The 12,911-nt window shown below is 38.6% G+C and overlaps 1 protein-coding gene across 5 annotated transcripts in view; it reads right to left on the reverse strand.

Moving 5' to 3' along the window:
* Positions 1-1,136: 1,136 nt before the first annotated feature.
* Positions 1,137-12,911, reverse strand: part of cadm3 (cell adhesion molecule 3) — a 199,201-nt gene continuing 187,426 nt past the window's right edge. For all 5 annotated transcript variants that reach the window (XM_030159510.1, XM_030159508.1, XM_030159505.1 and 2 more), the window contains 2 exons: positions 10,571-10,696; positions 1,137-6,180 (listed from right to left, as the gene is read on the reverse strand). In XM_030159510.1, the coding sequence (XP_030015370.1) occupies positions 6,062-6,180; positions 10,571-10,696 (245 nt within the window). In that variant the 3' untranslated portion in view covers positions 1,137-6,061. The remainder of the gene's footprint in view (positions 6,181-10,570; positions 10,697-12,911) is intronic.

Here is a 12,911-nt window from a genome sequence, read left to right on the forward strand (position 1 = left end):
CCCTTTCATGCATTAATTATGAGAACCTTAATCAAGACTCCCACCCCCCTTTAGGCATGAAAACAAAACAAAAAAAAACAAAACAATGCGATTTAATTTTTTTATGAACCAATATTTCATGGAGTTACAAAAATGTCCACTCAGCTGGACACCATGTGTTTGATTTTAGAAGAAAAGAAACATGTATTTACTGATATACTGTGTGAAAACTGTGAAATAAAAACATGTTTAATGCTGCTAATCTGATGTTTTCTCACATTTTAATAAACTCTAATACTAGTCTCTAATCACTTCATGGAGATAATATGCAAAAAAAAAAAACAAAAAACAACTTTTTGTTTAAAAAAGATAAAAAAAAAAAAAAGCCCTGTTAATTACAATCTAATGACTATTAGCGTTTTGTTTTTTGTTTTTTTTTTGTTTTTTGTTTTTTTTTTACAAATAAAACATGTTGTGCAGATCAGATTTATCTAGAACAGCAAAGTTACAGTAATGGTATGAATTGCAGTGTTCGGGATGATGCATAAGCATCCACTGTGTTGGCTGATATGGAACTAAAACAACAAAATCCATGAATATACAAGAGAACACTTTAGAACAGCGGTCCACTGTAGTGACCACTATGCATGAAGGGGTTAAAATCCCTGGACCAGGTCTTGAAGGTAAAAACACTTGCAACAAACCCAGTTTTAAAAGTAACATGCAAAAACCTGCAAACAGCACACCTGGGTTTAAAGGTGAAAACACACAAGCATCACTCTGTCTTAAAAGTAAAACTACACTCATGGACACAAGTTAAAGGAATGAGGAATTTTTTTGCTTGTTTGTTTGTTTGTTTGTTTGTTTTAAAGCCACTTGTCTGAGGTACACTGAATAACAGTTAGGAGTATTATATAGATTTCAAAGTAATTTCATGACAAATAAATCACATTTAAGTAAAGAATCCATTTGTGTCATTCCACAAGTGTAGCCTACACTGACGTCACTCTGGGTTTTACAGGTAAAAACACACCTGTTCCATCTGGTCTGATCTGGTCTAATGTGTTCTATCAGTTCCATGTCAATGCGTAACTCAAAAAAGATTTTATTAATTCAGCATCACTGTGTTTAACAGGAAGAACTGACAAGAGGACAGGTGAAATTAACCCAAATGCATGTTTATTGAAGTCAACAACTGAACTGTTTTTAACAAAAAAGAAAACCAAAATAAGAACAAATACTCTATGAATATAATAGCCAACAGATGCAAACCCACCACAGCATGCGGCCGGGTCTTGCCTTGATGACATCATCATCAGCCATAATACAAATGAACATACATGACTGCACTACTCTCATGTGATATGGATATTTATTCCAAAGGAAGACTTGTCATCCAACAAAAAAAAACCAAAACAAAAAACAGAAAGAAACAAAGCTAAACAAAAATGCGGGTTTAATCACTAAAATTTGTCGTGAATGAAACACATAAATAGTGTCTCTGGAGTCGGTTTGGGTCATTTACACACACCTCACACTCAAACAGACATACACACATATGTACAAATACACCATAATCACAGACATCATGCCTGCCGTGCATATCCGGATATGTGTGGATGTGTTTGTACTCAAAGTGTGTGTGTAAGTGTGTATGGGTGTGTTTGTAAGAGTATCCATTAAAGGCAACACTATATACATGAAATTATATAAAAATGGCAGAAACTGACCAAAAGAATCAAAACTAAAGTTCAAACCTTCAAGTTTTGGAATATCTAATCATTAAAAAAAAAAAAAAAAAGAGGAAGTAAGTAAGAAAGAAAGAGCAAATGATCAATTTAATTCAAAGAAACAGGTTTAAAATTATGCACACCTTTCACAAAACATAATTTAAAAATCAATTTGTTTATACTACAAAAGAGTGGAGATGAGTGGCAGGTAGTGTGCGACTGCCTGAAGAAGAGATGGTTTCGAGTCAAGTGGTGGGCAGGACAGCTCGGTCGGACTGAAGCGGGAAAAGAAAAGCTGCTGTTGGCTGCTGCTGGCATCTGGTGACAGCTAATCATTACTGCACTGATGCGATGAATTTGGAATTTCAACGCCACTATACCTCGACATCACTCTATAACGTAGTGGTTGTCGGGGGGAAAGGATTAAAAAAAAAAAAAAAAAAAAAAAAAAAAAAAGCAGATTGAGTCCTACTTCATCTAGCAGCAGTTGGCTCTGAGTCATTCCGAGGACCGCAGTGTTGAAGAGGTGCATTGTGGGTTTAACTGGGACATGACCTGTGTTTGCGGATCAGAGGACAGTCTGCAGGTCAGCAGCGCTATTGTCTCACCAGACGAGCTTGTCGGCACTTTTCATCTTTCATCATTCAACGCTTTCTACACTTCCTGTTTCTCATGCAAGCTACATGCTAGCACATTAACTAAGACGAAGGACAGGACGATAAATTACAGGCAATTACAGGTCCATTAGTTTGTACAGACACTACACTTTTTTTAAGTATTATTAGGCAGGTAGGTTATTCCTTTCTCCATACAAAATTAGACTGGGGTTAAATACAAAACAAAGGTAACTCTTCAAAAATAAAAGCGGACAAGCTCTGTGAGACAAAGCCCTTCCTCTGGTCTGCAAACACAACAACGGTAAAAGCTGAACCGCGTCACAGAGCAAATATGGGATAAACAGTGTTTTAAAGTCTTCAGATGACCAAATCACTGTGTTTAAAGGTGTACGTCTAAACACTCTTAAACATAATCAAAACACTTTTTAAGTCAAGTTTACTTCAGTGTCAGTAGAATGCTGCTAAACCCAAAGTTAGCATCGCTCCAGTTCCCTCACCAAAAAGCCAGGTTTTCCATTTAGATTGTTAACAAAAAAAAGTTACCATGGAAAGATAATTCTAATATCATTAGAAATGAAAAACATGTTTGAGTTTCAAGTGTTAAAGCAATAGCTACAAGCAAAATACTAATGTTAGGCTATTAATGTTAGCATTTGACTTGTCGCCTACTTTGATTTCACACATGTACCTCCTTTGTAAAAATGTTTCCTGTTCATTTGCAAGAGCATAACATAGTTGTAATAGTAGATTTGGTAGGTACTTTCTATGTCTGTTTTATGATGTTTAACAGACTCTTGTTAGCTAAAACATTTTTTAAAACAAGCTTCAAATTTTGCAGTATTTAGTTGCATATACATTGTCGGCCAAAACAGCCTATGGACCACGGACCTTATTTCAGAAATGTAACCAAAAACCCACTGACTTTGAGATCAGGGAACCGTGAAGTGCTACATCACTTCCAGGTTTAAGGACTTGTTTCTGCAGTACTCCATGAAGCAAAACCCAAATTGCGACTAAGAGTTCTTGTAAGAAAATAAACACAACAACTGACCCTGGTTTAGGTCAAGATGTTACCCTTTGTAGTATAGCTAGCTTATAGATACACTAAGTAGGTTACTTGCTTTCAAAGTAGCCCGCTAGGCAGCAGTTTACATCGAAGTGGGGAAAGGTATGAAAAGCACAATCCCTGAACATTCCCAAAAAGAAAAAGTGTACAAAACTATCACAGACATAACTGTCTACGGGTAGGACAACAGCAAATGGATTCCTCTCTCTGTCACTTTGAAAAAGTGCTGCAGAGAGCCATGAGCACATGCTGGCAAACCTAGAGATGCTACTTCTACTGTATCTCTACGTGGACTCCTGAATGAGCGACAGAAACCAGCAAGGAGGGTCGGACATCGATTAGAGAGGGAGGGGGAGGAACGGGAAGGAAGGAAGGAGTGATGAGGAAAGCAAAGGAGAGACCGGGTGAAGGTGGATCAGGACGCAGACGGGATGATTGATTAAAGAATGAAAAGAAATGTAAGGGCGGCACAGAGGGGGAAAAAAAGATGAGGACGTTTAGGTTCCTAAATGACTTTCTTCAGTGGTAGTCCGGCCCAGACTCCAGCTCGGCAGGCTGCCCACCCTGGCATGCGTACAGTCTGGAGCCCGGAGCCTCTTAGTTAGATTGCAATCAATTTCCGCGACCGGGCCAAGTGGAGCTTGGCCGTGCCAAAGTGAACTCCCAACCTTAATAAAACACTGTTCATTTATGGGAACCTTTTGCTAAGCTGGCGAGTGATTTAAACTTGCAATAACACGCACAGAAAAAGAAACAATAACAGAAAGGTTTTTTTTCTTTTTGCCAGGAAGTTTGTCATAATGTATGTAGGCAGTCGTGTTTGGCCCTGAAGGGGAAATCGCGCAAGCATTTTCACCTCCCCCGAAGCAGCGACTCAGCCGGCCTCTTAGACAAAGTCATGATGTCACTGCTCAGTGAATTTAGCGCCAGGTTGATTCGACACGATAAGCAGTCTGCTGAAGGGGGTAAAACAGTGGAGCGGGGGCCGAGTGGACAGAAGACCACAGCGGTCTACACACATACAACACAACGGGCTGTTTCGTCACTGACCGCTCCAAACACTTTGACACCTTCAAAGCCACGTCTGACTGAGGTTCTGCTACAGTTAAGTGTTTGGGAGCAGAGGGAAGACGAAAACACAGGGACAGGATGGCACCACTGGATGAGGGGGAAATGGTGGAAGTGACTAAATGAACAGCACCGACACAAAACATAAAGTACAAATCCAAGATTGGATGGATGGACTCCTGGACTGACAACCTGACGGACACTGTAAACTGTTAACACTGACGGTATAACACACCGAGACACTGAGGAGAGAGAAAATATCTCAGAAGTCCCCCATAAAGGAAAAAAAACAGACTAAAGAAAGAAAAGGAATAAAACGTTCCTCATACAAATATTTGCAGTTAAGGTTAGTGTTCATCGCAACATCATTATTTTTCTATTTTTTCTCCAGATATTGATATTTTCGACTCTGCATTTCAACGCATGTAATAAAAACAGGCAGGCTTTTTTTTTGAGTATATAAGTTACTGTAATGCAGTAACGGACTGTATGAGATTCAGGAGAGAGGGACAGAAGAAGAAAAGACAGAAGATAGTAAGAGGACCGAGAGAAAGAGACTAGTGTATTTACAGCACACCAAACATTTTCTGTCAAGTAAAAAGAATGCTATATAATTCTATATATATATTTATATATATTTATATATGTATATTAGAGCCCGTTGGCTTGATAGCACAAGGCGGGAATGCTATTTTTGCATGTTATGTGGTGCTGCATTATGGGAAATTCAACCAGGGCTTTGTGAGAACGCAGGAAGGAAGGTTTGATGGCATACAAAAACATGTCAGAGGGAGAAAGGGAGATTATGTTTGTCAGTAATAATGTGCCGTAGATGGATTTCTCCATTTGCAGTGGGATACTGCCTTGTTAGATGGAGAGAATGGAGGGCAGAGGGGGGAAAAAAAGGGAGAAAAAGACGAGAGCTGGTTTGGTTTTCAATGTGAACAGAGACAGGTTGGTGCGCGTGAAGTTGAATATCTGCTCTAGATGCCGGAATGTGAATTACAATTTTGCTATTCGAGGTGTCTGACAGTTAGTAATGTGTGTTAATGTGTCATTCAGAAAGAAATCAGACAGTTTAGTAGGAGCCCGTGTTTGTTATTCTGAGCGTCTACAAGCATTCCAGTCAGTATGAGAAGAGTTTTCCTCCAAACCGGTTGTATATGTTAGCTCATGTTCGTATGCTTGTGTGTGTGTGTGTGTGTTTAAGTGTGTATCTTCAGTTCGTCCATATGTCAGTGCAAAGTCTTACTTCCCTGTATTAATGCAAAGAGGGTAGTACCAGGTGAAGCTTAACGCATCGCTGTATCCTGCCCACAGTTCTTTTGCTTCCACTTTACCTCCCTTTTCCCCTCCCATCATCATCATCATCAGCATCATCATCACCATCATCATCATCACCATCATCATCATCCCTCCAACCGAGTGAAGAACTGAAGCACTGTGAAAACAAATGGAGGGTTTTTTTTTTAACTTCACTCCTCTCTCCTCTATTCAATGTCCTCCAACTTTTCTTCATCTTCCTCCTCTGCCTCCTGTTCCTCCTCCTCCTCCTCCTCCTCCTCCTCCCACTCCTTTCCTCCACCTCTGCCGTCCTCCGTCTAGATGAAGTACTCTTTCTTGTCCTCTGCTCCGGAGTGGCCTCCTTCTGCGTTGATGATGGCTGTGTCGGCGTCGGGGGCGTCGTCCGAGCCCTTGGCTTCGTGGGTCAGATACGTTCCTGCACAGAGCGAAGAAAAAAGAGGAAAAAAGGAAGCCAGAAAGAGAGAGAGAGGAAGAAAAATAAGATTGCTGAGGCAGTAAAAGTCATAACACTGCAACTGTAAGATGACAAAAGGCCAGCAGGACAGACTTTTACAGCAGTGGAGAGGCAAGATGTTCCGATATGATGTCTAAATGATTACTTCAGGTGTTTTTGCAGCTTTTTTCTTTGGTTTTACTGTGCTTGAATTATTGTGTTGTAAAGTTTTTCTTAGCTTGAAACACAAGACACTAAAAAATCCTGCAAATAACCAATAAAAAGTTACCATTTTTATCTGGCGCCACACAGGATTTTCCTTTAGGGGGTTTTTATGTGGACGCTACAATGGAGCAGATTTAAGGCACTGACCCATTCAGTGTGGTCTTCTGCAGGTCAAAACACTGACTCGGATTGGAAGTTTAGGCTACATGCCTCTCCTCTACCTTCCACTACCATTAGCGTAGAAAAAAAAACATAAATAAAATAAAAGTTTTAATACTAGATCACTTTGTAAAATTTATTTTTGTTGCATTAGACTTAACCCCCTACTGCCTAAATTTATTTACAATTATATATATTTTTTAAAAATGTGTTGTTGCTGTCAAGAAGATTACAGCAGTGACATTAGGCATAATTGTCATATTTGTCATAACAGTAATTGAAATGAATTGAACTGAATTGAAAAATCTTTAATGTCCCCAAAGGCCAATTTGATTTGCAACAGAAGTGTACATATCTCACATATCATTAAAATAATCGATCTCACATAGTACAATAAATATAAATATATTTAAACAAACATAATTAAACAAATGATCAAATATAATTTAACAGATTATCTGCTCTTGGGTATGTAGATCATTTTATTGATGCTACTACCGATCAGTTCCTCCAGTCAACAATCCAACAAAACAAAATTGATCCAAAAATCAGTAGAAGGTCACAAAATTCAAAACGCCAGGACATCAGGGATCATAACCAGGTATCATATGTACATTCGCAAAGAGAACTGAACAACACATCATTACAAGAACAGTGGAATACTCAGGCAAAATTTTGATAGGAGACTACAAGCGGTTAAATGTAATCAAAGGTTAGAGTTTTAAAGAGAGATTTAAATATAATGAGGCTAAATTTTAGTATGGTTTTTGAGTTTGGTGCAACATAATATAAAGCTATGCTATAAATGAATTAGGTAACAAAAATAATCCTGGTTGGTGCGACGCTGCAGAGACCACACACCAGCTACCATTAGCTTACCCAGAGTTCTCAGTGGTTTTACAATGTCATCATCAACCAGTCAAGTTTAATTAGCTGAGACATGTGATCACTCATTTGTCACCATATGACCTCGGTATGAACTTCAGTCATGACATCAAGAAAAAAAAACAAGAACTCAGAATAAGAGATGTGATGAAAAACTGGAAAGGACAGCATCGGCTGTATGTGAACCTGTGTCTGATCTGTGGAGGAGGCCAGAAGGTGATGGATGAGGGTGGCTCCAAGATACCATCTCAGAACAATAACATTATAGAAAGGCTTTTAACCCATAAAGACCCAGCGCTACTTTGGTGGCAGTTCTCTAGTTCATTTTTCTCTCTATTTAACCTTTCTTAAGTGATTTATCACAATTTATTATAATACTATCCCCTGTATTTTGCTTTTTTTTCCAGTGCAAATTAGGTATTTTCCTGTATTTCATCCCATGTTGATCCAATCCAATCCAACTTTATTTGTAAAGCACTTTAAAACAACTGCAGTGGACCAAAGTGCTGTACAGAAGAATAATTAAAACCAAAACAGAAGAATAAAATATAGAATAAAGACATAGAAACTGTACAAAAAAAGAAAAAAGTGCTATGCAAAAGAATAAATAAAACCCAAATAAAAAGAATAAAATACAAGAATAGATTAAAAAGCCATACAATTAAAAACAACAAAATAAATAAATAAACAAAACAGATAAATGAGAACAACAAACCACTACCAAATAAAACAATAGAATAAAGATAAAGATGTTGATGTTCATTAAAGCTCTGTGTAAATTCAAAGGTTATTAAATCAGAAAGAGAAAACTGAAGAAATGGGAACATTTTCAACAAATATATAAAAATAACTGAGCATAAACCCAGTGTGTCCATCCACTGTCATTGATCCAACTCCATGGGTTTTACTGGTGTATCAAGGCTGTAGAAGATGACGGTGTTTCCATGGTAACTACGGAGCCTCTTAACATCCAAATGGGTCATATCTGATGACCATGAAAAGATGAAAAACCGTATTTTACACCAATTATTTACATGGATTAATAGGATTAGTGGATCAACAGGTATTAAAAATGTTAGATCAGATGGTTTTGGTTGCCAGTGGCTGTTTGGGTCTTTATGGGTTAATATAGTTATCACCAAACTTGTATCATTTAGCTGATTAGATCAGCCACACACAGAGTCAGTACTTGCAGCACCGTGGGTCTGTGAACATTATTCCAATCTGTTGTGTTCAATATTCTGGACCAGCTGGAAACACCTGAGCTGAAGGTCTAATGTGGCTCATGGTAACAAAGGGCAGGTGTAATTCAGCTGGACCACATGGGAGTTCAAACGTGTCTCAATTATCTAGTCAATTTTCAATGATTCCTCTCAAAGTAAAAGAGATTTGCACTCATTTGATAGATGAGAGGAGGATTTTGGACCTTGAACAGGGCTAAACAGAGGAAGAAAGTGACACTATTTGCCGCCTCCCACTCTTAGGCTCCGTTCAGACAGCAGGTCTTAATACACAATTAGGATTTTTTGGTGAAATGCGATTTTTTTTGTGTGCTCGTTCATATTACGCATTAAATGTGACTTCTATCTGTTCTGAGTATGAACTGAATGTGACCCTGAAGTGTGACCCACATGTGCAAAAGAGGTCCTGATGTAATACGTGACCACGCAGGCACACACTGTGTTTACGGAAGTACGTATATTTTTCCCACCGATTCATTTGTCGCATTTCAGTGAAGTAAAGGTTAGATAAACTAAACCTGGCCGTTCAGACTGAAGCTGCAATGTAAAAGATCAGACAGGTATAGGATTTAGGACCACATATGAAAGTGGCCTGGGTCGGATTTGAAAACACTGGATTTGTGATGTTCAAACTGTCTTTCAGATCGGATATTGGTCACATATGGGCACAAAACTCGGATTTGGGCCACATTTACCTACATCTGAACGTAGCCTTAGAGCCCAAACCTCAGCTAAAAAATACACGGCCAGGAAGCAATTAAGTTTTCAATTAAAGATAGAAAGAAACACCCATCATAGAAATAAACTGACTGATTTCTTCTCACTTTTGATTCAGATACATTCTGTATAATTATTGTTACTTCAGGACTATTACAGCTAAGTCGCATATTGTGGACATTTCTGAGGGTGACTCTCAAAGACCTAGAGCTATTTTTGTGATGACTTCTGATGTTCCTCCATATTCATCCTTTCCTAAGTGATTTATCACCATTTATTTTAATAGTATTTTCTGTATTGCACAGTTTTAGTGAAAACTATGTATATTTATTATTTACTGACTATGTGGATGTTCATAAAAGCTCAGAGTAAATTAAAAGGTCATTATATTAAAGCAGAGAAAACTGAGGAAAAAGTTACTTTCCCTGCAAAACAAGTATCATATATGGTGGGTTTTACTGGTGAATCAATGTTGCAGAAAATGGCAATGTTTCCACGTTCACTACAGAGCCTCTGAACGTCCAAATGGGTCATATCTGATGCTGCTGAAAATCTGAAAAACTGCATTTTGTCTGAATTATTTCAATGTATTGAAATGATTAGTGGATCAGTTATTAAACATTTTAGGTCAGTAGATGCTTGTGGTCACTAAACTTCACTAACAGAGACTTGGACTTCAGTATGACCCCTGTAAAAATATACTGTTAGGAATAGGAAAATAACTACTTCACTGGAACTGATTCCGAAAAAGTCACTTATATTCAAATTCTAATTTCGAATCAGATTCTACCAGACAATTTAAAAAATGTATTTCACCTTATAACTGACTGTGTGAAGCGAAATCATTGCTGACATCAGGAAATCTATTGTTGTATATAAACATTCAGACATTTCATTTTCTCAGTCAGTTTCATGTGAGGTTTATGCCTGGATTTCATATTTAGACTGAAGTGTATTTGCATATGTGTTTGTCTCTACATCTGTATGCATATGCATTTGTACACCGGAGAGTCTGTCCTGGTACAGAAATATTCATATTTAAACAATTGTATCTCAGTGTACACTCATGCATGCATGCATGAGGACATGCTAATGTATTTGTGTGTGTGTGTGTGTGTGTGTGTGTGTGTGTGTTAGCAGGTGACCTTTGTGTCTGATGAGGTATCTGCCGAGGACGATGAGGAGGCAGAGGAGGATGAAGACGATAACAGCCACAACACCTCCTATCACGGCGTGGTCCCCCCCTGAAGTGGTCGACATGGCTGTGGGGTCTGCAGGAGGACGGAAGAGGGGAGAAGGTGAAGAGAGGCAACAAGGAAAGGAAAGGAAAGGAAAGGAAAGGAAAGGAAAGGAAAGGAAAGGAAAGGAAAGGAAAGGAAAGGAAAGGAAAGGAAAGGGAGAAAAAACAAGAAAAGGAGAATAAAAGGAAAGGAAAAGAGAGGAAGGTATTAAGAAAAAACAAGAGGAAAGGAGAGACGAGGGAAAGAAAGAGAGGAAAGGAGGAGAGTGATGTCATGTGGCAAAGATGAAGAAATGTGAAGGAAGTAGAGGATGAAAGGAAGAATGTGACAAAAGTGGCAGAAAAAGAGGAAGAGACCATGAAAAATGTGGAGAGAGAGAGAGAGAGAGAGAGAGAGAAGGAGGAGGAGGCGGATGCATAATGGTTGAAACAGGAGACGGATGATGAAAGACAGCAGAAACAGAGAGAGAGAGAGGAAAATAATGGGGAGAGTGACAGAGAGAAGACAGAAAGAAAAGAATCGGAGCAGAGGAGTGGGGAGACATGTCAATATATAATACCCAGACACGGCAGAAAACTTAAGCAGACAAAGACAAAGGGAGGATGTGAATAAAGCCAAGCAAAAGAAAAGAGACCACCGTGCCCCCCCACCCCCCCACCCCACCCCCCATTACCAACTGGTCATGACTAACACACAGCAGGATTGTGTGTGTTAGTTTCACAAATTGCTTTAAGATGACGCTGTGTGAATACCCGCTGTTGGTGTCGGCTGGAGTCTCTCCCCCCTCAGCTGATGGGATTTTCGTCTCTTGTCACGACTTAACTGAAGGTTAACATTTAAACTCTTCACCTTGTTGAGAACAAAGCTGGATTACCAACCCCATTACCGACCAAGTGCCCTGCATGTCCACTGATACGTGATCAATTCAATCAATCACAGTTTAAATTAGGATTAAAATGGACCACACATGCACAGTAGCAGCTCATCAGATCACTGAGGTGATGCCCTTTTTTAACTGACAGTTCGATAATTGTACAAACCAGTCTGATTAAAAGAGAATATTAAATATTACACTATGTTAAATGTTACACTAGGAGATTATAAGAGGGTATAAATGTATTCAAGTACATTTCAAGAAGATCTCTACATTCCATCAGATGTGTCCACTATACTTGCTTTGCAGTCTGGTCATGTAATTCTGTGAGGTCACAGTGACCTTGACCTTTGACCTTCAATTCAACCCTAAGTCTAAGTTAGTGATTGCAGCAAATTTCAATATATTCTGTCAAGACAGTGTTTTAGACTGAGAGACCAATGGATGTGGCTACAAGAATAAATATCAAAGGTCTAATGTGTAAGATTTGAGCGCAATTACATTAAAATGGTTTGTTTGTTTGTTTGTTTGTTTGTTTGTTTGTTTGTTTGTGGGCAGCTGTTGATTTGTTGGCATTAGTGAGCTTTATTTAATACTAATGATACTTTACACTACAGCTTCTTAATAACATGGTAATAGAAGAGGTAAAAACTAATATTAGGGCTGTCAAAATTAACGCATTAACATGGATAAATCCATCATCATGATTAATCTGATTAAAAATTTTAACTCCATTAACCCATCTGCAGAACAGACTCTGAACGTCTCTGCCAACGCATTTGGGTCAGTTTGTCCAGTAGAGTTACCATCGCACATGAACAAATGGTCAGTTGGTCCGGTAGTGACAGGCAGCAGAACCAACCCATAAAACAGAAGACACTAAACAGCGCGTTGGCCCTCTGGATGGAAATAACCAGGATGGAACAGCTGTTTACAGTTGTTTTGTTGAAACTGTTGAAGGCGTTTAAGGTGATTAAACCTGTTAAGTACATACATATAAGTACATATGTATTCCCTTCTGTCTTGAGTCTGTTTGCTCATGCAAAATGAAACGTGATTAATATAGATTAAAAATGAATGATCTTTAATCGTGATTAATCAAAAAATAATCCACAGCAACCCTGTGATTAATCTGATTAAAAATTTGTATCATTTGGCAGCAGTAATTAATACACACTTCACTAATTACCATGTAATTAGCAAAGTGCAACCTTAAATTGCATAGTATTTTCTCAAAACAGTTTTGTTGCTATCCTTAAATACACAGGTGTCAAACATACGGCGTGGGGGCCAAAACCAGCCCACCAAAGGTTCCAATCTGGCCTGCGGGATCAATTTGCAAAGTGCAGAAGATATTAACAGTCAAGGACG

The sequence above is a fragment of the Sphaeramia orbicularis genome, chromosome 17, assembly GCF_902148855.1.
Source record: "Sphaeramia orbicularis chromosome 17, fSphaOr1.1, whole genome shotgun sequence".
Taxonomy (NCBI): Eukaryota; Metazoa; Chordata; class Actinopteri; order Kurtiformes; family Apogonidae; genus Sphaeramia; species Sphaeramia orbicularis.